Source organism: Osmerus eperlanus, chromosome 20 (genome assembly GCF_963692335.1).
Source record: "Osmerus eperlanus chromosome 20, fOsmEpe2.1, whole genome shotgun sequence".
Taxonomy (NCBI): domain Eukaryota; kingdom Metazoa; phylum Chordata; class Actinopteri; order Osmeriformes; family Osmeridae; genus Osmerus; species Osmerus eperlanus.
Window position 1 is genome coordinate 8281794 of NC_085037.1, and position 25087 is coordinate 8306880.

Here is a 25087-nt window from a genome sequence, read left to right on the forward strand (position 1 = left end):
GAAACACAGCCATTGTGTGTGCGTGTCCATGCCTGCATGTGTGTGTATGCATGGAGTCTCTTTGAGGCCCTAACAGACTCTAATGGCCCTAATGCAGGGTCTTTCAGTTGGAGCTGGGAATATGACAGGTCTGGCCCCTGGCCCCCAAACAGAGAATACCCTGGCCCTGACCCACATTAGCACTTGCAAATGGGCCACACAGATGCCCCATTAATATGGGATGGCTGGCTCAAGTCCAGCATTGCCATGACAAACTAAGAGGGATTAGGGCCTAAAGCACTGCTGTGTCCTCACATTGGTGCCCTGAGTGGATTGCACAACCATGTAATTAATGCACATTTGCCTTGTTAAAGGAACGGGTAAATACTAAGGGTGTGAAGCTATTGAAGCTGGCCTGAATGAATAGCTTACGTCTCTTTTAGGGCACTGAGACTGAGTCGAATTGAACGCTCTCTTCCTCTGCTCTTCTTGAAAACGTGAATTCTCAGTTCTGGTTGTTTTAAAGTGACTTCTCAGTCCTGACAGGCCCGCTACAATATTTTCCCAGAATTTATGCTCAGGCAATAATTTGGAATTGCAACACGCGTTCAAGGTCAAGTGGCAGCCGAATAAACGTTGAATTGAGGCGTCCCTCCGTAGGCTGGGTTTGGACAGCAGGAGGAACACAGGCCAGGTTCCCATCATATTGGCTGCAGCTCTGAGGTCTCTGAGGCCTGATGCTAGCCATGCAGGCTTAACTGTCACTGGTTAGGCGATTATCACATGCAGTCAGACTGGGGGTTGGGTCGTAAGACCCACTTGGGAAGGCAACGGTTAAAGAATGGCTGTATTCTCTTCTCTTGAAAGCGGGTTTGTTTTCTCATGTAGAAAAAAAAAAAAAAAAGGTCAACGTTTACATTCCAGCGAGAATTCAGATCAGAGATTACGCAATTTAATTAAGATGCTGTAAATATGAACAGCTTGTGTGTTTCCTACCACAGATCCACAACTGCTGTTTGCTGTGAAAAGACACAGCTGTGCCAGGAATATGCTAGACTTTGCTGACATGAGAGGAAGTCCTTTCTAATAAGGAAACAAACTGGATCATATTTAACACTTGATCGAGTATATGAAGTGAGGTAATTCAGACAGAGGTCTGTACAGTCCGTGCCAAGTGAATATGTACAACGATACAGTAGTTTGATTTACTTCATCGTAACTGACATTAGTGTATTCAAACTTACACTGTATTGCTCAATGATGTTTCTTACATACTCACACGCACATTAGGATACGGTAACAGGCGGCCATATTTTAGGACAGCGGCGTAGTATGTCAGCCGTAGTTCCCAGAAATGTTTGCACATGCTTTTTGTCTTGGGTAGCCTGAGTTATTCTGAGGGTTTGTTATCTTGGGACTCCTCGATGCATGAATTCACACACACCCCTTCTCCCCCACACAGCAGGACGAACATCATGCAGCCCCCGCTATCACAGAATACACATACTCCATCACACGCGGCAGGGTGTTTTGGATCACAAGGAAGTGATGAAGCTCTGGATGAAGATAGAGCCCATCCCCTAGACCTTGGATGTTACAGTGACTGTCTAGAACAGGACCTGACCTGTGACTCCTGACACTTGACTCCTGTGTCTCTCACCATTGCAGAGTCCCCAGGCCTGGCTTCCTGGCTGCAAAGGACACATTCCTGCTGTATCAACTCATTCTTGGATTTCAGTTTTGTTTTCCTGAAAACATGGAGACCTCTCTCATATTGGGTTTTTGACAGAAACTGCAGTTCTACACCATATTGTGTCTGTAATAGGGGGAACAGAGAACATTAGACACTGTTTATCTTTCCTTAGTATTATAGGGTATGTTGACAGTTGATGTAACAAAAGGAATAACATGTCTACAGAGTGTCAAATCGAGTCATATCTTATTTTATGAGCTTTGTTTTTATTGAAAAGAATGTAAGAACACATTTTGATTCCTTCATCTGTTGGAAGATGGGTGAAAATAAAAGAGAATGGAAGAGAGATGAGATTAAACTTCTCAATGAAAAACACACTCTTACCGGAGTAACAGCATTGTAAGTGCAAGTATTACATAATAACAACCTGACCAATGTGTGTGTGTGTGTGTGTGTGTGTAGCAGAGGGAAACAGGAACAGACAGCAATTGAGCATACAGGGGCAGGGCTACCACACAAGTCTGAGGTCAGAGAGCCTGTAAACCGATCCTCTTTGCCTGAGCACATCCTCTGTGCTGGGGTCCCTCTGCACACACACACACACACTTGGCCATACACACACATTCCTTCCTTTGCACTCTGCGAGGGGGAAGGCGGAGAGTGTGCTGGAAGTTTGGTTCTGTTCCTCACTGAGCCTCACTCACTCCAGTCTCTCTTACGCACACACACACACACACAACCACAGGGAAACCGGCAGAGAGAGAGCGAGAGGGAGGAGGACGAGCAACGAGACCGAGGGAGGTCTGACGACACACACCACAGCCACTGCCGCTTGCTATTTAATACGCATTAAAATATACTGTACATGCATACACACTCGCTACGTCAGTTTACTGGACAACGATATCCTCACCGTGTAACAGCCCGGCACAAGAGCGCTGACGGACTTTTCAACAGAGGAGCGCAGGATCCGGCACGTTCGTGTGTGTGTGTGTTTGTGTATGTAACGAGAGAGAGCGTGTGGAAGTGTATGTGAGCACGCCGGAGATGCCCTCCAGACGTTCACCAGGCAGGAGGTCCAGCGCGAGGATGGACGAGACACGCTCCACGTCAACGGTGTTTCTCACAGCCTTCTGATCCGATACCGGACCCAAAAACACTGACAACCCCCCCCACCCCCACCCCCACCCCCCAACCCCCACGGATCAACCGGTCCCTCCGAACGCAGACAGAACCAAGACAAGGACGTCGCTTTTTAACCTTCACAACCCCCCCCCCCCCCCCCCCAACCAACCAGGTGTTATGTTGCGGCACATGTACGCCTGCCACTTGCTCTCATTGGCAGCTCTGCTGTTGGTGGTTGGCAGCAGTGGCGGGGAGCAGAGAAGAGGGGCGGAGGGCAGTGCCAGCAGCACGGGGCAGGGCGGCGCAGGTGGCGGCGGCTCGGGCGGCAGCAGCAACCGGAGGTACCACAGGGTGCAGCATGGACAGTGCACCTACACCTTCATCCTGCCTGAGGGCGAGGGCAACGGAGGTTCCTGCAGGGAGGGGAAAACGGGTGCCGTTCACAACGCCAACGCGCTCCAGAGGGACGCGCCGCCGCTCGAACCCGACCTCTCCACCCAGAAGATCCAACACCTGGAGCACGTGATGGAGAACTACACCCTATGGCTGCAGAAGGTAAGAGATGGAGCTGGCGTTGTGAGGCGCAGATTTGAATGTGTCTTCAGTCCCTGTGTGACGAGGTGCCTTTTTGTCCGCTTGAACACTCGTTGAGTACAAATGCACACGTGTTTGCGTCCACGTGTCTGCGCGTGTTTTGGTGGCTGTTTGGTTGAAGTTAAGGGCTGTCAGGTTGTGCTGTGGTCATGTCTGGGGGTGTTGTTTGTTTAAGTGTCTTCGTAAGAACATCTGTTGGATGTGTGAGTCATTAAGCATCAAGAGAATTGTGTTTTATTGTGGTCATCTCAAAGTGCCTAGAGTTTTTGTTAAGGACATCTATGGTTTTGTGGTTGGAACATGTATTCATTATGGCACGTTTTTCTTTGTGTGGAATAGACAGGACAAATACAAACTCTCTCTTTAAAACTCTCTTTATAAACTTGAATATCAAGTCTGACAGACAACAATAAGGCTGGTTAAAATCTATGCCCTCTTTTCACATGCAGAAATACCAGATGTTCACAAAATAATTGACCTCTACAAAGTAGTGTCACAATTACAAAGAATACGTAAGTGTTTGCATGAACTGGATGTGCTTGTGTTTCCCTCTTCACCCTGAGCAAATTCCTCACATGTCCAGTTCCGTTCCGTGATGCGGCTGTCACAAAGCGCTGTTGGTTATTTGTCAGTCATCCATAGTTCTCAAGTGTGCTGTCTTTTTAACGACAGGAAGTCAGACAGAGACCCATGGGACAGACTAAGAGAGAGAGAGAGAGAGAGAGAGAGGGGGAGGGAGAGAGAGAAAGACAGAGAGCGGGGAGAAAGCTCCTTCTATATATGTTCTCCCTCCATACCATTAGTCCATCTTCTGAAGATGGAGAGAAGGCAAAATGGTGTTGTCATCACCAACAGTATTGTCACAGTACATGAAGAGTGCACTGAATGATGAGTATACATGAGGTGCAAAGTACAGTCCAACAGTTGGATGAAACCACAGAGAACCCATGGATTTAAAGCACTAGACTTGGCACTGTCAGCAATGTCAGGATAAAAGGTTTGAAGCATTTGAGAATATTGAGGGGCAATGCACAATAACACATCTGAAAGAGAAAGAACATTCAGAAAAAATAACATTTCGAAATATACTTTTACTCATTGATTTGAAAAACGTTGTCTAATTTCTCCTAATATTTTTATTTTATTTAAAGAAATATATTATTTGAGAGAGAGCCGTGGTCTGGTGTTTCCCATGTTTTAAGGTAACAAGAGTGGAAATTAATATAAACCTTTGGTAATAATGAGACATCGTATTACTGAGCATGGACAGTGAGACCACTTTATTTATTTATGAATTCAGATAGGTGTTTATCGTTATGAATATGGTTTCGCTGTGATGTTAATGACTTAAGAGTTGTGAGGTCATGGCTGATAGCATTTGGCAGCAGAGTTGCTTTCTTAAGATTTGAGACTCCCCGTCTCCAAGGAGCTAGGCTATCTCCCTGAAATGAATACATGAATCAAATAAACAGACGCTAAATTCGGAAAACCAGCTATGCTGTACTTTTCACAATATTGTTACTCTCGAATAAGATTAGGGGGGCCAATCTGTGATAAATTGCTTTAAGTGTAATAGTTTATTTTTGTCTGTAAAAAAGTTGGCATGGGGCGAACAAATAAATGCCCTTGTACAATGCACAATGGATTTGATGGATTACTCTGGAATTGTGGGATTAATTGATCTGAACCTTGTCGATATTCATTAGCTTGCTGTGGGCTCGTTAGCAACCCGAGTGGCCCCATTAAAATTGTTAGGGGCTGCAGTTTCCAAACAGTCGGTGTATTAGTGCTTTTCATCCAAGTTCAGGTTGACAGAAAGCGTCGTTAATGAGCGGTTGCCCACGCGTTTTTACAGAGAGCTACAGAGTGAATTGCAAAGTGAATCACGTGGAATGCCGTTCACATCAGTTACACCTATGGTGTCATAGTTTAGCAAAAGATCTGACCACTGAGGCACATTTTCGAGGCTTTTTGGTCAGAATCTTTATTTTTAAATCACCCGCTCATCTATTGTTTAGAAAGAGGTATTTGTGTGGTGAAAATGTGTCTGAGACTTTAAACGAGCGCTCCAAATGTCTGTAAGGGATAGCCGATGTAGCAAAGAGAATTCTGGGTGTTCCTGTAGGTTCTTCCGATGGACCGTGGGTGTCAGCTGCAGTCATGGGTGAAACAACAGTCGTTTTATCTTCGTTCATTCCCAACGTTCTTCACCAGTCTGCGATTCCACAAATGATACTATAAAAACAGGCCAGCGGCAAATTTGCAGACTGGAGTTTTGACGAATGAGAGCTTTAGAAACCCAGTTCCTCACATTTGAGACTGGGAGCACGCAGAATCATCTGCCATCACCCCTAATACCATCATGTTTCTTCCCTGACACCCCAGAGTTCTCCACACACCGCAGACATTTTTCAATGTGGAGGCAAAGAAATAAACATGTCTGATACACCCGTGTCTTAACACATACCACTGAAAGCTTGATACTATAAAATTTGTATTTTACTCAAAATGTAGGGCAATTCTCTCTTTTAAAAGTGCAAAAGAGCAAAAAAAGGAAATGCAGCAGTAATCTCACTAGCAGAACTGGAACAGGCATATTGAAAGGCAGGCCTCAAGCACACAGTGATCATTCCACCTACTTATGACTAGCATCAGGACACAGTTAACATCAGACAGAAGATGAAGTGCCCTATCCTAGTCAGCCCATCTGTCTCAATAACACACATACAGACGGCTTGTCAAAGGGAGAGCAGGCCCTGATACTACCCCAGCCACCCCTGATGAAAGCATCCACACAGGACACCCTCCTACTACTACCTGCAATGCATGGGCACAGGTAGAGGGTGGTGGGGTGAGGAGGGTTGGAGATGGTGGAGGGGGGGGGGTAGCAGCTAGTGAGGGACACATTAACCATGCTGGGGTCTCCCCCTTCATGGAATTCAATTCACCCAGAGCAGAGCAGGTCCTGATAACATTCCTGTCCAGTCAAAGGTGCTGTCTGTTTGACCAAGGATTACCTCTCCAGCAGCCCTGGTAGGAAAAAGAGAGAACTGGATGAAACTGCCTCTGATCTTGGAGAATTTGTTGCCGTAAACTAGCCACTTAAGGCATGGTACACCCCCTATCTCTGCTCCACTGGCCCTCTGGCAAGTTTGTGCAGATAGAGCTTATCTGTAAAGGAACAGTTCACTCAAATCCAAAATGTTGATAAAACATGCAAATGCATATTTTACATGGACTGATTAACTTTAATGAAATAATTTGGAAATTAATATTAAAGGTCAATTCATGAAGACTTTTATATGGGACTGAGATCATTAGCCACAGGATATGTATTAAAGATATCCTTTCCACTTTCCAGTCTTTCAAGGACAGATAAAACTAAGGCTAAGGTCTGCACCAGGGAGCCAAAAAGAGGCCTCTTCTCGTAAAACTGGGAATGATAGATGTTCACACGCCTGCTCTTAGTGGAGTCAGGAGAACGTGCTCTAGGCCCATGTATCTTGGAAAGGAAAGCATCCGCCAAACTAAGCTGTTGAATTACAGGAGGAGAGAGTGGATATCAGTGCTATCAAGTCCCTGCGAAATTCCAATTGTTCTTAGTCTGAAAATCGTGATTATAATCTCTACAAACATTAGTATGCCCAATAGAAGACTATAACAGCCACCCTCCTATGCATACACACACACAAGCCCCAATATGGTAATTTGGTGAAGTGTGAGTATCTTTTTATGCTATCATGCTATCTGAGGGCCACACAACATGACTGGGGAACCAAGGAAAGAGCTGGCTATTTCAAGGACCGCTTCCTTTCTATCAAAGTTTGTTTTTGCTGATAATGCAAGCCAACACTAACAATCGGATGATGCAGAGCGCTGGTGGACGCGCAACAGACTAAAAAGCTCTTCCTTCCTGTTCCCCCGAACTTAAGACCTTGGAAGAAACTGTTCTACAGCTGTCCTCTGAAAGATTAATCTTTGTATTGCAATGATGAAGTAGTTTTGCAAAGAGAATATAAAACAAGCTATGCCACAGTATTTCCACATGGATGTGAACATCGAGGCTGACATTGTTAATGTTTCTGACTTTCAGCAAAAGGGGCGTTTAGTATTTTTGTCACAGTCAATATGGCAGCACCCTTTGTACCAAGCTCCTTCTCCAGAAGTCATATTTCAATGCAGTCGTTAGCTCAGAAAGCCGTTAGACATCTTGATGTTAGACAGAAAGGCCCTCCTTAACGCTGAGTGCCAGGGGTTACGAAACCAGGATGAATGAGGGAGTACATTTTGGGGATCATTTTGCCCGCGGCAGTCTTGACTCAGTTAGTTAGCATCATGCATGCAAGCAGTCCCACTTCCTGCATTCGCTTAATGAATCTCCCCAGTGGGTGCTTCAGCACAGGATTTATTCAGCTTTAATTGGAATATTATTTTTGTATTTGGCTAGGTGTGTCTGGCATTTATTATGCTCCTAGCTTCAAACTTTCCTCTTCCTCGGCTCTCCTCACCAGGCCTCGTATGCGTGGAATAAATTGAGTATTTCCTGAGATGTGTTTGCGTATCTGCGGACCCTCAGGCAGATTAATTTCTTTAAGAGTTCAAATTTGTCTTCTTTAGATTACAGAAAGTATTCAAACTAAAGGCTCGACATGGTGGTGCTCAGGTGAGTACAAGGCCTTTTTCACAAACTCCCTCAAGGAACAGATATTTACATTTAGAGAGATGCATAGCTTCTGAGAGATGGTGTACAATACATCTTTAGCACTGTGGTACGAGTGAACTGTTATGACTCAAACATAAGAAACTGTAGAAACCATTCCCACATTTTTATAACAAACAATGCAACAAATCTGACTGCTCAAAAAATGCTTAAATCGCTTAAAGATGTTAAAAGAATCAGCTAGCAGCATGTTACAACTGAGTTGGAGAGTCAGTATTGATAAGGAGTACGGTTGGTATGATGAACATACATGCATTCACTTTCAAGTTCTCTCGCTGTCTGTCTCCCGTCCATGTGATGAGAACCCCTTTCAACTTCAATTCAGTCCTGTGAAATTCCACCCCTTCCACCAGAGTCTGTCTTTATACAAAGATGTCAGTTGAACAGCCGACAGATGTGTGTTTTCCAGACACAGCCGTCACAGGAAGAACATTTATGGATTCCGTTTGCCTTTTTTTGCCATGGGACAGAACACAAATATAGGACCAGAAGGTTAAGCCTGCATGTCCATCTCTTTCTGAGTTCAGCACTGAAGTTTTATCCTCACAAACTCCTCTTCAATTTGACAATTATTAATCTGGGACAGATAAGGATAACTGCAAGGAGTCATGGGAAATTCCTGAAGCATCCCCATACGCTGAACCCCTTCACCTCCCCTTCCCGTCCCTCGCCTCTCCCTCTTCCACACCCCCTGCCACAGATGTTGTCTTGTGAGTGGCTTTGTCTGTCAGCGCTTGTGAAGCTCGCCAAGAGTCCAGAGGACGCCGCTTTAAGTTATCTGGAGTTCAGCTCCTCCATCTGTCCCATGATCACCAATCAAAACATCGTAAGAAGCGGATGAAAGAGAGTAGACGGAGAGTTGAAGTTAAAACAGAGAGAGAGGTTTGGAATCAAGCTGGCAGCAGAATGTCGGAGAGCTAGTCAAAGGGCCTTATGGGGGGAAATGTGGAGAAGAGAGCTAGGGAGAAGATAGAGGGAGAGGAGGACCGAGTGGCAGATACTGGGTGATAGAGTTTCACATCTTCACAGACAGGGTTAGATTCTGAAGTGACTAATACTGGAACTGGAAGCTCCCCTATCTTAACTCGAGTGTCTCTGTTCGGATAGGGGCCTGATATCTCCTGCCTCCATGTCACATTTGAAAATGACCTCCGTAATTGATCGTCTCTTCTGTCTCAGAGTGGGGGAGGCAGGGTTGTTGGAGAGCCGGAGGATGAAAGAGCTTTCGTAGTCTATATCTGCTGATGTATTAGCTCTCTGTGTCAGAAGCACCCATTTTATGGTAGGAGGGTTGGAGACTTTTTTGTAAGGCCGGGCTGCTCAGTCCCTGTCAGCCGTGGGTGGGTTTGCTCTTGTGCCTGCAATGCATTGGGTCCCCTGGCTCAGAGGGCTTAGATCTGAGACTGGTGCGACACTTTGTCTCCTTTCACACACATGCGCACACACACACACACAGCTCTGGAGAACATCTCACCCTTGTCCAGTGTTGTGTTTGGCCTGTCTGGGACCCAAGCCAGGCTTCTCACATTCCACACAATACCAGGGCTGCAGCTGGCACAAGCAAGCAGAGATAATTGGTGAAGATGCAGATAGAGTGCCTGGGCCCCGTACTCTCACCTTGTCATAAGATATTATATATAACACACTTACTTAAAATAGGAGCCAGAGTTCAATCCTTACCTCAGCCTTTTGCTCTCCTGAAACACAGGGGTGGAGCAATAAAACTTTTATTAGTGCATCCCTTTTCACAAGCAATGTCACAGAGGGCTTCACATATGCCCATAGAACTAGATCTAAACCAACCTAAACCCTCAAGGAAGACAAGGAAAACTCAGAGAAAGAAAACTGCAAGCGACCTTGGGAAGGGCAATTCAGTGAGGGATCCCCTCCTCCAGAATCATTTCTGCTTCAAGAAGCTTATTGTGATAAGCAGGGACCAAGCCAAGTAGTCAGAATGGAAACAGAACAGACAATGACAAAACCTAGCCTTGCTATGAACGTAACCTCTCAGCGCTGAGACCTCTCCGTCAGAGACAGGTGTTTGTTGTTACGCTGTGAGAAGGAGGAGATTAGTGACCTCCGTGGCAGAAGGCATGTCCTTTCCCTACTCAACCCAGAAGCACACCCTGGTGTGGATGGACGTCCAGACCAGGGTGTGGAATGTCATCCATGGCTTCAGATGTTTGTGCTTGCAGACATGTTTGTCACGTAGCTACAAGCTGAGGTTGCGGAGGGTTAATCCATGGTTAGGCTCTTTGTGTGCGTGTGCGTGTGCGTGTGCGTGTGTGTGTGTGTGTGTGTGTGTGTGTGTGTGTGTGTGAGTGTGTGTGTGTGTGTGTGTGTGTGTGTGAGTGTGTGTGTGTGAGTGATAGGATGGATGATTTGATAACATCAGGGGACGTCTCCAGATGATGTATGGCCACAAGACTGCAGATATACAGCAAGGATCTACTACATTCATAATACTTTGAGATACTACTCATTCCTACAAACCGCTCATGTCTCAATGACAAGGTTGTGCTGTCTTACCATAAAGTTGAGTTGGGTCCAGAAATCCCAACAGATAATAGAGTGTTCTACTACTCTAGCCCAGTTTGGGGATGACGGTCCTGCAGTTCTGGGGTCTGGCTGGGCTGGGCAGGATCACTGGATACCCCCCTGCTTGTTACTGTGCATACACACTTCAACTGATACTTCAGTCCGAGAAAGCTACCGCAAGTCGGATAGATGAAAGGGATTTTGGGCTGTGTATCCTCTGGCTGTTCTCTCTCTCTCTAAGTTTGGGGCTGGGGTGATACCAGGCTGGGCTATGTTGTGATGGGTTTGTACTGAGCCATGCCGTGTAGCTAAGACTTGCGTGTCCACTGAGTAAGCCTAGCAGAGACAGGCAGTAAGGATTCCTCATTCTGCCTCTGGAAAAGAACCAAAGACCACTTTAGACAGCCGATGTTTCCCCGGCAGCGTTTGTAAACATCAGACACCAAACGTGCGTCTACACCAGTTGGTAGACTTGAACGTGTGAGAGGATAAAGTGCATCGTATCAGCATTCGCGTCCATTTGGCCTCCCCTGCAGAGCTCTGAACCGAGGTCAGAGTAAAGCAGTTCCATCTGCTGCGTGCTACTGTACCTCGTCCTCCTGTTCTGTTTGGATTGGACTGCTGCTCAGCAGTGCACTGGAACTGGGGGGAGAGGAGGTATGTGTTTGTGTGTTCATGTGTGTGTGTGTCTGTGTGTGCTTGCGTGTCTATCTGTCTTTCTGTGTTCCGCATGTATGTTTGTGAGAGTATGTGTGAAAGTGCATGTGTGAGTGTGCGTGTGTGTTCCGAGTCACCGCATTCGGCAGTCTCCGTGATACCACTGGCCCCTGTTGCACCTCATCAGTACCCTGCCCCAGGGCACGTTGACTACCGCTGTCAGCGCACTGCCGGGACATCAAAGAGCTCTGTCCAGACCCTGGCCAGGCCCAGATGATGCACGACCCAGCCCCAGCCAGGGCACTGTGAGATGGGGAGATGAGGCAAGAAGTGCCTCATAGTTTGAAACTGATGTAATAGTGTCTCAACAGTGTGTGATGTATCCAAAAGAGAGGGAGGGAAAGGGCTCGTCCCGGAGAGTAGGGGTGCTCTGTGGGCGGGCTCGATCCGGGGGAGGGGGGGTCATTGAGAGGCAGATTGGAAGGTTGGGGATGGGGTGAGAGATGGGGCGTGTTGGGTGTGCTGCAGCTTACTGAAGAGGTTCTTTTGTGCTGGGTGAGCCCTGGGTGAGAAGAGCGTGTGTATAGAGTGTCGACTCCTGTCTTTATGGGATGTTAGGGCTGGAGATAAACATGGACGTGACTGTGAGAGCAACGCTGGGTGTCATTAAAGAGCCATTCGTTTTGATTAAAGGCGGAATCCTGTATGATGGATGGAGCTGCTGGGGCAGGCTGTGGTAGAACAGGAGGTCCTTGTGATTATGTCATTAAATAATATATTCCATATTCCCAAACTCACATCCAAGACATCTTGATTGGGCTCCATTTCATCTACAGTGTGTGGTAAATGTGTTGGTAGAGGAGGAGGTACGGCTTGTGATATTTGAATGGAACCTTTGCGAGGGTTGGTGTCCTTACGTGTTTCAGGACTCTAGGCAAGAACAGTATGGATTCCGGAAGTGTTCTAGAATGTCAGGATCGATTGGAAGGCCTCCGCCAGTCAGATCACAGACTCATTGTCAACCACATTCTGGCTTGGGTGGAAAATGTTCCTATGTTGAAAGAAAGCCTGCCACTGCCCTCTCTCTCTCTTTCTCTCTCTCTCTCTCTCTCTCTGTCTTTCTCTCTCTCTCTCTCTCTCTCTCTCTCTCTCTCTCTCTCTCTCTCTCTCTCTCTCTTTCTCTCTCTCATTGCAGCTGGCACTGAACCCAGGGTTCAGACAACCAACCGGCCAACCGGGGAAGACCGGACTTTGTTTGGTTGTTTGGTTTTGTTTTCCCATTCCCCTGCCTTGGATGAATGCTTGTGTTTCCTCTCCCATACATACACATACACATAATTAATTAGGGTAATTTAAAGGCTTTCTTTGACACAAGAGAGAGCCTTGTAACTGAAGGATTTGCAAAAATATACATCCATGCTTTAAAATATTTATTTTCTCTCAAGATGAACTCACATGAATGATGGGAAGATGATTGAGCACATTTTAGGCTTGAGATGTGATCTAAACACAGAAAGTCTTAAAACGTAGAAAATGGTTGTCACCTCGATTAGAGGACTGCTGATGGTTATCAGAAAAGGTTCAAGGGAAAACCCTTACTTCTTGCTCCACTCCAGGACTCATAAAAACATCAATGAACTATAATAACAGATTTGATCAGACCTGTGTAGCCACTGGAATATCCTCACACTAGACAGCCAAATAATCCCTGTCTAGACCCACACCAAAAATTCATTTTCAGAATCTTGATTGTAATAACAAGCAAATGTCCACATCACAGTGCCTGAATCAAAAAGAGAAAAGCAAACATTTCTGTTGGATGTGCTCCTCGGTGATCTTCAGAGAGAGACAAAGTTCAAAGCAAACTCTTCGTCCATCCATGCTTCTTCTGTCGAAATGAAAGCTCTGTTTTTAAGGCAGGATGTAAAAAATTAATTGACCCTAGTTTACATCAACAACTTCTAGCTTTTCTTGTTACATTGGCTCATGTCATTACTCATTCATTCCACCCCTTGATCATGTTCCATGGAGTAGGCCACTTCAATTAATTGTTTAGTATGTCTCTTCTGTTTTACTTTCCTTCACGAAAGGTGTGAACCTGTTAATTATTGCTTGATATTTTGGTTGGATACTGGACCAAAAGAAAGGAGTGATGTTGATTCATGATACTTACCGTATTTAAGTCTGCAAAACCGTTACATTTCTTTAAGAGTTGTGTGTTTGATGTATGAGGTAAGATTGTATTTCAGGAGCAATATGTTTGGATATAGTTTCACCTTTCTCAGGCCTTTTCAACATCGTACATGTTGAGTTTGTCCTGGTTACGTAAATTGTGATTTGGACGGCATTACCTACTGAAGCCAGCTTAAAGTGTAGAGATGAATCACCTACCTTTTCTGAACAAGGTTAAAAACAAAATATTCACAAATTGAAAGAGGCTCAAACAGAAAAAATATCTTTTGATGAAGTGATTCTTGATTACAACAGAGGTTTGCATAATTTGCTTAAGCTTTGAGTCATTGTATTTCCATGTTTCATGGATGATAAATGCAAAAGTTTGAATAAAGTTTGCTATTTATACTATATTCGTTATGCAGTAAATCAATTTGGAATATTCTGGAAATGCATTTTCCACATTGGTTTCATAAATAGCAAACTGTTTCCAATGATTTGCAGTGAATATAATTGCCTTAAACGACTAAATGAAAGAGGGAAATTTATATTCGCCCACAACATATAACGTAATATTTCAGCATCTGAATTGGGAGTCCTAATTTGTCTTTATGTATGACTAAAGATTTGGGAGTATTAAAAACAAAAGAGAAAAGTGGTTCAGTTTCTCCACTGTTGTAGTATTGAGCCTCAGAACCTTTTGATGGGTGGAAAGTTGTTTGCTTCTCTTTGCCAAATTTCAGGGCCTTTGGCTTTAAACGACTGGATTTCCAGGGACGGATGGTGTGGTTTGAGGTTGTGTACACAGGACCAGTTATATACTTGGATCTGCTCACCAGTCTCATGAAACGGAATCAACATAATAGCATTCTGACAGAGATAGAGAGAGGGAGAGAGATATCCAGGACCACCCTAAATAGTCCATGAAAGATACTAAGATCTAATTGTGTGTGGTGTGTGTGTGTGTGTGTGTGTGTGTGTGTGTGTGTGTGTGTGTGTGTGTGTGTGTGTGTGTGGGTGTGTGTGGGTGTGTGTGTGTGTGTGTGTGTGTGTGTGTGTGTGTGTGTGTGTGTGTGTGTGTGTGTGTGTGTGTGTGTGTGTATGTCTGTATGTATGCATGGAAGGATCGTTTGAGTAAATGTCTGGAAGCCAGTCTCTAGGTCAAAGGTCACAAAGGTTAACTGTGGTTCCAGCCCAAGCAGGCCCTGTCCTAATGCATATCTTTACACAGCCCCTCTCCCTGTCTACTGGTGAGTTATGCCCAAACACACTAGCAGCCCAAGCCAGACCAGAGAGAGAGACAGCTTTATACGGCTTTCTCTACATTATACAAGCCATGAGGAGCGAAAGTCAGTCAAATTGCACCTCCTAAACTCCCGAACTATAAAATGTCCACAGAGTGAATTACAGCAGCAGGTTTCAGAGAGGCCTATCAAATTCACCCTCTTGTCTGTTGTTGGGTGATAAGAAGGCGTTGGTGTGTTTGCTGGCATTACTCCCAAGGTGCCTTACATGTTCGGGCGAGGTGCTGATGGGGTGTGACAGGGCCTAGGCCGTGTCCATTAGACAGTTCTCATACAGAACCAGTAGGTGAGGCATCCCAGGCCCCCACAGACACAGAGATAAGACTACAACTCACATAGCTTCTCTACTGAACACTTAAAACATTCCAGGCCCATGCTTTAGAAACTTCTCAGTGGCTCTCATCACAACTGTTTAGAAAAGATCAAGACCCCATTTTGGCCGGATGCCATATTTAATGGGAAAATGCCAGAATTAATGGTAAACATTTTATCTTTAAGAATGATTTTAGGGAGGTTGTGCTCTTTCCAGTCCCAGAGGTAACTTCTCTGCAGAGCTCTCATGGATAATGCTGACTGGGGGTTTCTTCAATGAAGAAGAAGAGGCATCACACTTGAGTTCAGGATCACACTCTAAACATCTCTCCTCATCGGAGATAAAGTGTTCCTCTGTGTGTTAATGCTTTGTCCATGTTGTAACAGCCTCTCCTGGACATCTTTAACGCAAATATGTCCATTAACAAAGGACTTTTAAATCACTGCCCAGCACTCATAAACCTGCTAAAGGAACAGGGACATGTCTGTACGTGTTGCATAGGCCATGTTTGAGGACCACTTAACGGGGTGAACGAGCCCTGTCCGGACGCCACAACGAGGCGAGGTCAACTTGTCACGCAGTGTCGTTAGTGAAGTCCCCTCCAGAACAGACCTGCTCTTTAAACCTTTATGCCTTTTTGCTCAAGTAGCATTTTGGGAAACATAAAGCTGTGTTTATGTGGCTCTCACTTAGCTAACGGTTGATTATGTAAAACGAGGGCAGAGATTTAGTAGTTCTAAAAGCGGGCCTTAGTGTTATTGCACCTCCAGGAATGTCCCCCTTGGTATAAATCTAGTTTTGTCACCTCTGAAAAGCCACAGAGAAAGAGATGGAGGGAAGAGTGGGGGTGAGATATATGGCCTATTTTCATTTTCATGGGAAGCGGTGTTACATTTTAATTACTTTCCGGTTTCAAACTGTGAAACATGGCAAAACGTTTTGACTTACAGACTGACAGGCAGAATTAATGCTGAAAAGGCACACAGAACATAGAGGAAGCACAGGCATTGCAAATGTCAGGAGAAAAAGGTGCAAAAATACAAAGGTCAACTCATCTTTTCCTTAAGAGTAGTCAGTATTTGCAACCGTATCAGGCAATTAGCCTACAATGCCCTTTTATCCCCAGCAGACTTGATAATGATACCCAGCCCAGGTAAGAGGTTAAACCTGACTCCATACTTGTGAGTGACCTCCACTTATTTGGGGTGACCCCTAGCTGGTGGGCTACGTGGAGATCCAAACCAAGCCTCCAGCTGCAGCTAAGTCAAGTTGAACTGCATGTTCCAAAAACTGAGTTTTGTACAAAATTACTTCCTGCATTTCAAGTGGAGGTTTATCAGACATTTATGATGATCTGTTCATCAGCCTACAGACATGTCTGCTGCCTTTTAACTGCAGCCTTATTCCCCTTTCCATTCAACTCAGGTTACAAGCTTTGAACAGATTTTTGTTTGGTCGTCTTGTTGGTTTTCCTACCTTGTCAACTATCACTGAGAATCAATCTTTGGCACTGAAACAGCACCTCTTGGTAGATGAAAGCACTAGTTTTGCATGCACTTACAATCTTTTCCAACACTGACTAGAATTCCTCTCAGTTTTCTTCCATCCACTGGCAATGACAAACATTATTTGCTCTTTCTTTCTGTCTCTGTTTTGTGGCTCTACACCGCTCCTCAGAAAAAAACACAACATGTTTGTAGTAGGGCTATGTACAGCCAAATAACTTGACACCCACATCGGACAAATTTACTGCTTCCCATGCGATATATTTTTACATGATGGGTCTGTGTTTGTGTAATCTTGTTTCTCCTTGGTACTTTCCATTTATGAACCCCTGTCTAGATTACCGTCAGTCGTGAGTCAGACACACACACACACACACACACACACCCGCCATGAGCATCCGTTGTCTGGTTTTCTGGAGACCACCATGGTGTCATGTCTACCTCCTCTGTCAAGGTGACTCACCAGGTGCAAATCATAGAACTCGTTCTGTAGAAATGCAAAGTGTGCCTTGGTCGAGCCTCAGGTTGGTCGTTTGTCTTTACACTTTTTGCTGCACTGATCCCACCGACAGTGTTGTGTCTGAATGCGTTCATTGAACGAAAGTTCATGAACTCGTTCATAATTTTGGTGAACGTGAACTGAGCGTACTGTATTACTGCATGATGAACGATACTGTGAATGCGTTCATTCTGGTGTCTGTGAACAGCACGTTCACTCTTTTTAATATTGTTCAATAAGGTGCCAGATTTCTAGAGACTTCCAAGCGAAAAACACACAGTTGACAGTACTGTATCCAGGGTTGCCCAACCAGTCAATCGCTGTGTGTGCTTTCTTCTACTGTCTATGCCTGGCAAGTGTGAGAGCGCCGAGAGCGGTATTGCAGACAGATAGAGATTTCAATCTGGCAACGGCAGCCACCAGTGTTGCACCGCCGCACCGTCTGTGGTTCTATATGGGCTGTGGAAATGATTTAGAAAAATTATAGCCCGCAACATATTGAAAAAAATAACTTAACTAGTTCATTTTTTGGAGCTGCGAACTTAGTTCAAAATGTTGAATTATGAACTATGAACTGAACTAGTTCATTTTAAAATGTGTGAACTATGAACTGAACTAGTTCATGTAGAAAGTGGAGTCAGTTGGCTGAGCGGTGAGGGAGTCGGGCTAGTAATCCGAAGGTTGCCAGTTCGATTCCCAGGTCATGCCAACTGACGTTGTGTCCTTGGGCAAGGCACTTCACCCTACTTGCCTCGGGGGAATGTCCCTGTACTTACTGTAAGTTGCTCTGGATAAGAGCGTCTGCTAAATGACTAAATGTAAATGTAAGTGAACTTTCCCAACACTGCCCACCGACAGCTCCAGCTCCAGCTCCTTTAAGAAAACTCACCTCCATGCCAGGTTGTTTGACCTCCCCGTCCTAGCAGATTAGCAAACAGTCATAAAGACTTCCAAGCTACAAATAAGCTTCAGAGAGGGCTAGCTTTGAATATATGTTTAAACTGTTTATCAAGATGTGACATGAGCCAGAGGTTATCCATTCAGGCAAAATCTACTCAAACAATGTTAACATATTCCTTATCACAAGTCAGTGCAATCCACTCGAATATCTGAGTTCTGACCGCTATGGTTTGGGAATCCTTCATGTTCCTTCCAACACCTTGGGCTGAGTCTTTGGAGCTTCTCTCGAAAGTGACACTTATGTCAGTCTGTGGTACTTCCCAGCTCAGGGAGTTATATTGTATCTGAAAGCGAGAGTAAAACAACGCTTTGTTTAGCTTTGAAAACGCATCCAAGAACGGATAGTACACTACAGACATCACAGCTGCGGTTGGCTGATACTGGTGATGAACCATTAGAAAGCTGTCGCAGTGTGCTAGTGAAAGGACCCCGTTTCTGACATGTCTATGTTATGATGGTCTGTTCACATCCTGGTTGATTCAATTGTTGAACAACTTCCATTATGTTTGTAGGAAAGTTATTTGACAGGTCTCTCTGTCATGGCCAGTCTTAGAAATGCGCCTAAGACTGCCATGCAAAATGTGTTTTCACTCAATCATCTTGAAGGACCTAACAGATGCAATGACAGCCAAGTATACATTTGTTCTTTCGTTTTTGAAACATTGCGGTCACATCCATTGTATCCAAACCAAATGTCTTTTTCATCCTTGATGTCTCCACGTTGAAATGTAATTTCAACATTTACGTTTTGCAATGTATTGACTTGAATGGAGCCCAAACGTATCATTCGCCAATACCATTGAATAAACCTGCATCATGTCCTCATGTGAATAAATCAATTACAGTCATTTCATTGTAATAATAAACATTAAAAGGGTTTAAGAAATGTGACAAAATGCAAAAGCACAGCATTCTTTCAGTCAGCTCTGAAGCCTATCAAGAGAATGAAAGGGTTGCCTATCACCGTGCCTGACTGTTATCTTCTGATGTGAGTCACACAGCCCAAGTAGATACCAGTGGGGATACACATGTAAGGTCCTTTTGACCAAGTACTCCCAGGGGCGTCCCCGGACATCAACCCCTCATGTGATAATAGGAACAATCTGTACCTTCAGAGAGATGGAAAAACAGAGTGAGAGAATGTGATGGTGTCACTAAGCATCTCGCACTGAAAATATTTTCCTTCGCACTCGGGCGAGTGGATCTGGGCTGGTGACGTCTGCTTGTATGCTGTCTGGTTCGCTCAAACGAAGGCCTGTGCACCAGGAACACTTGCTGAGTAAGGGCATCAGCCAGCAGTGCACATGGTGACACGGGCATGTTTGGAACAGGATCGATGTGTTTCTGAAAACAGACTGTGAGCTCATGTTGCGGAAGTGGTTTGGAACCGGCCTTGCGATGAAGGAGCCCCGATTGAAACAAGTGAACCCCTAAAATTGACCTCAGATCAAAGATATCCACTTGGTTAAATGGAAGACCAGGGTTGGATTCCATCTGGATACACTCAGATGCTACGGGTCAGGTTAACTAAAAGCAAAAGAGGAAAAAGCTCTTCATGAAAAATATTGAGTGTGTTCACTTAATGTTTGAATCTCACCATGAAAACCATAGGACACCATGACTGGACACCATGCCTCGACACCATGACGGCCCTGCTGCCTAATCCCCATGAACAATCGATCCAAGCCCTCCCCCAGTCCTCTCATCCCTCCGCTGGGTAGGGAGATAAGGATGAAAGAGCGCTTTCAAGATAAGCCTGGGTGAATATCTGGCCATCTATGTCTTTTCCTTCCTTAACTAATGACCTACATCTGGATCCACCTATCTTTCTCCAAACTCATTCTTCACTTGGGTGGTTCCACTCAAGGGCTTGAGAGGTTTTGTGTTTGCTGAAATGTTGGGGAAAGCATCAAATCACCTCAATCGATGACTATGACATACTGACGCTGAAAAGAAAGACTTTGAAGAAAGTACACAAGGGAATGTATTGATTGAAGAATGTGAGAGATCTATATATATTTATGTCTAAATAAAGGTGTCTTGGATTCATAAAGCATCGTTGTTCTGAGTGATATTCTCTAACATGCAATGGAACACTGTGATGGTGTTATAGTTTGAAAGGATCCGAAAAGTGATTGATTTTGAAGGTGTTCTTATGTCTTTGTTTTCAAATGAGACATTTTGCTGTCTGTGTGACTTTGTGGCCATTTTTTTTCCTCTGTGATTTTTTCCATTTAGATTGAGAACTACATTAAGGAGAGCATGAAGACTGAAATGGCCCAACTGCAACAGAGCGCGGTCCACAACCACACGGCGGCCATGTTGGAAATGGGCACCAACCTCCTCTCCCAGACAGCAGAGCAGACACGCAAGCTGACGGACGTGGAGACACAGGTACATACCTCCTCCTCTCCTCTATGAACCATAAAAAGATATCCTTTGAATTTAAAAACAGCATGGAAATGACAAATGAATTGCCCATTTATCTACCGCCATCCCCTCCCCCTCTACACAGGATCTGTACCACGCACCATTTAAACAACTATTCTGCATGAAGCCACCCATAAAATGCTGAAGGGGGTGGGGGGGGGGATTACAGGCCAAAGACAATATGGATGCCTAATAAATATCTACTCAGACGCTATATGTAATGTGCACATGTCTGTGTTTCCAACTCTCTCTGGGAGCTTGAGAAAGCGACAAAAGGAGATATTTTGGGGGGGACATTACTTTTTGCTGATGTGTTAAAAAATACATTTATTGAGCAGTACTTCTGTAGACTCTCTTCCTGTGCACCTCAGTCAAGTATTATCATGTGTCAAAAAACAGTCTCTCATATTATTTCAAGCAAGAACTTATATTTCTGACCCACACTGTTTGGATTGAAGTATCACCATTGTAACAGAGGAAACCACTGAGCTGTGTGTGTCCTGGGGCAGGTCCTGAATCAGACATCCAGGCTGGAGATCCAGCTGCTGGAGAACTCTCTCTCCACCAACAAGCTGGAGAAGGAGCTCATGGTCCAGACCAATGAGATCAGCAAGCTCCATGAAAAAAATGGGTAAAAAAAATTCTAACACTTACTTGCAGATTTATGTTAAAAACGTTCTTGGCAGACACCAAATCTTGCATACTATTTTAGTTATTTTAACTGCAGCCGACTTTAATATATGTTGTACTGATAATAAAACAATGGGCTGTCGCAGATTTTGTCGTTCAATGGACAAGGTTTACGTTGGCAAAAGCTGGAGAGAGGTCTAAGTGATAGATGCCGAACTGGAGCCTCCGTTGAGGATAGTTATATGGATAGGCAAGCAAGACCAGTAACCCCAACAACACACATCTGCACAATATTGAGGACATATTGTCCTTCCTCCACACACCAGCTCAGTTAAGTGTGTCATTTACCATGTAACAGGATGCTGGGTCCCCTCATGTCAAACATTATAAACGGTATGAGGCTATATTTTCCTAGGATGTTGCAATGTTATCTAATGAAAATGGCTTTTGGATGGCTTCTCATAGTAGTCTGTACGTTGATTGGACCAGTGGGATTGTTTTTAATCATCTGTTTAAAAGCTTTGTCCCTGGCGTCCATTGGTCTTCTGCAGTCACACAGCTGTACATGTCCTTAACATCCATATGACTAAAACAGCTTCATAGGAAAGAAAATAGAGCAAAATGACATATACTTTCTTTTATTTTACTGCTGTGCTTTAGGAAAGTGGAAAGAGATTCCTGAGCACAATTTCCAAAACTTGAGCAATTCTGAAATCACATCATATTTAAAAATAATAAATTGAATAATTTGAGAACAGATTATGAATTTTTGTGTCAGTCAATATCATCTTTCAGGCAGAAATTGTAAAATGCATGCCTATAGGATACAGATATAATGGCTTATGTGTAATCAGTGATGATGAAATGTAAGCATGTTTATTTTGTGTGTATATCTCATGGCAACTAAGCCGGCTGACATAAACAGTCAGCTATGTTATAAACACACAGAACATAGTTAGGTTCCCATAACACACCCTGGCACAGTCTTTTCTCATTTCTATAAGGACGAGTGGATACCACTGTAGTGTATATTTTGTACTCTGACTTTATCTGCAAACAGAGACGATCCTGTTCTCCTACTCTCCGTCCGCTCCTTCTTTCCCCCTCACCTTTCTCCCTTGACCCTCCTCCCCAGGTTCCTGGAGCAGAAGATGCAGGAGATGGAGTCGAGGCACCGTGAGGAGCTGGACGTCCTGAGGGAGGAGAAGGGCAGCCTGCAGGTGCTGGTGGGCAGGCAGAGCGGGGTGATCCGGGAGCTGGAGACCCAGCTCAGCCGGGCCACAGGCAACAGCAGCGCCCTGCAGCGGCAGCAGCAGGAGATGATGGACACGGTGCACAACCTTCTCAACCTCTGCTCCAAAGACGGAGGTATGGGAGCGTACCACTCTGAAGGCATTTACATTTAGTCATTTAGCAGACGATCTTATCCAGAGTGACTTACAGTAAGTACAGGGACATTCACCCTGAGGCAAGTAGGGTGAAGTGCCTTACCCAAGGACACAACGTCATTTGGCCAGCTGACTCCCAAAAATCTGGAGTTCTTTGAGGTTTTTATCATACCAAAGACAGGGTCTAACTAATGACACACAGCTTGTTGTATGAGTCCAAGTCAATACATCTGCCGTTAGAGCAAGAGTTCAGATTGTGTTATTCAGTATCTTAGGTTAGTAACGACTGCTGCAACACATGGACTGAAGTGTGTCACCCAGAGAGGAGTCCCTGTGATGTCACAGCCCCGTTACACGCTTGCCTGTTTTACTGGCGTTGAAGCTGTCATGCCCCCTTTTCTATAAACCATGCTTCATACTGTGAGACGAGGAAATCTCCTTTCCTTGAAAACTCCGCCTGAGAGAGCAGTTTCAGAGATTCCTCTTCTCCAAACCTCAAGCCTCACTCTCGTCACTCAGTGTGTTGCTCTATTTAACATAATGGCTTACCACGCCTCAGTATATTATGGGCTGGGGTTGACGCTTTAGTGAAACATCAACCGTTTGACTAATAGACTTCCTTCGTGTCTCCCCCCGTCCCCTCTGGACTCACTGCTTGACCCTCACAGCAACTCGACCCTCAGGTTTAGCCAACGCAGTGAACTCATTACCCCCTTCTCCACAGCAGAGCCCTGACCCTAACCCCCGTCCCCCATCCCAAATAAACCTTCCTGGTCCCATGTCTGCTCTCAGATCGCATTGGTCACATGAGACTTCATGTGTCCAGGTTGGGGATTGGTGGCGTCGTGGAAACGGTTCCCCTGTGCATGTTTGCTGCTTCCTCCTGTGACGCCTCAAGACCCCGCATTGCTTCCTGTGCCAGACATCCACTTCCTGTGCCTGTCGGTGCTGTCAGGCAGGACATGAGAAGACATGACTGGATGTGACTGGACACATTAGAGTAAAAGTGTAGCGCATGATAAACACATGCTTTATATTAATCCCATTGTTATCTAGCTTTAATGATCCATGCCAAGAAGGTCAACGACTTTTCTGAGTTTTCTCTTTCTCGTAGTTCTGGCAGTAGATCTTTTTTACGCTTAGAGGAATTTTAGAGTTTCAATCAGTGACTCCATGATGCTGATCCAAAATGATGTGGTATTATTTATCTTTTGAAAGTCATTAATTGATCAACAAAATAAATAACTCTGTGTCATCAGGTTTAAATAATTCACAAAGGCAGCTTCACTACCATCTTGTTGCCTAGTCGGCCATTTTACGTGCCTGTCAGCCCTTCAGCCATGATTAGTGGCTGTTTTAAAGAAAAGCGATAGAAATGAAACATGGCCACCGCTGCACTGTGGTTGGTCGCTTTCTCCTTGGAGGTGGCTCTGAGGGCCAACCGGGTGCCAGGGGTCGCCCTCCTCACCCCAGGATGAATAATTCAAGTTGTAATGGCTCCTGAGGGAAAGCCTGTCTGTCGGAGGTGAGGTCTCACTGATTAGTACTGACCGGCAAGCACAGAGCTATCCCATCTTCATCATAGTAGCAAAAGCTAACAGCCACAAGGTTCATTTTCTCTTTCTTTGTTTTAGGTGGGGGGATTGAGGAGTGTGTGTGTGTGTGTATGTGATGAGGAGATTCCACTGTTTGTTTTCTAAACGGATACTTGTTTTTGTTTGGGGAGGGTTAGCATCTCATGCCATTGGATGGCGTCTGCCTGCGTTAGCCTCTGTTTGGAAAACTGAACCGTAGCATTTCCTTTGGAGCTGGGATTCAAATCATCACTGACAGTTACTGTTGGGGAAAATAGGCCTTCTCTGAACAGGGAGTTCATCATTTGAAATCTCAATAAACATTTACTACGACAGTTTCTCGCAAAAAAAAAAACAATTATCTCTTTGTTAAGAGTAGCTAAAGTATGTATTTTCCACAGCTGGATTATGAACTCCTGTACAGCCATCTTTTAAGTGGCCAGATGCTGTTTACTGAGCTCACCTTTAAGGTTGTAACTATTACCTAAAACCTTAGTAGAATGCAATGAGCCAAGGCACGTTATTAGCGGTAATTGACCTCAGCATTGGAATGCTCCTCAAAAAATCTTTGGCCGCTAAGTATGAATTTGTTTTACAGTATTCTATGATCCTTCTTAATGAATGGCATCAATCATTTTTACAGCCGGGATATTGCTGTCTGGGGGAATGGAGATCCTATTTTAATTCTCGGCATTTAGCTCACGCTGTGGGTACAGTGTGCGCTGCAGAGTAAATGATCATTTAGCCTCTAGTGAAGCCCTTTTATGACTCACAAAATACCCATGTTTTGAACCGTGTATGCCAGGCTGTGATGGAGCAAAACCTGATGCTGTAATGACATAGAATAGCAACACTAGGTTTTCTCACTCTGTGCCATTTTGTCTGCTTGCTCTTTGTGCTGCATTGTGAGGTCTTCTCTGGAGAAATATAACAAACAGTTAGACATAGACCAGTGGGCATAGCCTGCCAAGCTACAATGACCATATGAAGCCTGTTTATAAAGCTC

At 44.7% G+C, this 25087-nt stretch overlaps 1 protein-coding gene across 1 annotated transcript in view; it reads left to right on the forward strand.

The window, feature by feature from the left end:
* Positions 1-2302: 2302 nt before the first annotated feature.
* angpt1 (angiopoietin 1) overlaps positions 2303-25087 on the forward strand; it is a 40115-nt gene continuing 17330 nt past the window's right edge. The window contains exons 1-4 of the mRNA XM_062487243.1: positions 2303-3352; positions 20298-20453; positions 20999-21120; positions 22255-22487. Of these exons, the coding sequence (XP_062343227.1) occupies positions 2975-3352; positions 20298-20453; positions 20999-21120; positions 22255-22487 (889 nt within the window). The 5' untranslated portion in view covers positions 2303-2974. The remainder of the gene's footprint in view (positions 3353-20297; positions 20454-20998; positions 21121-22254; positions 22488-25087) is intronic.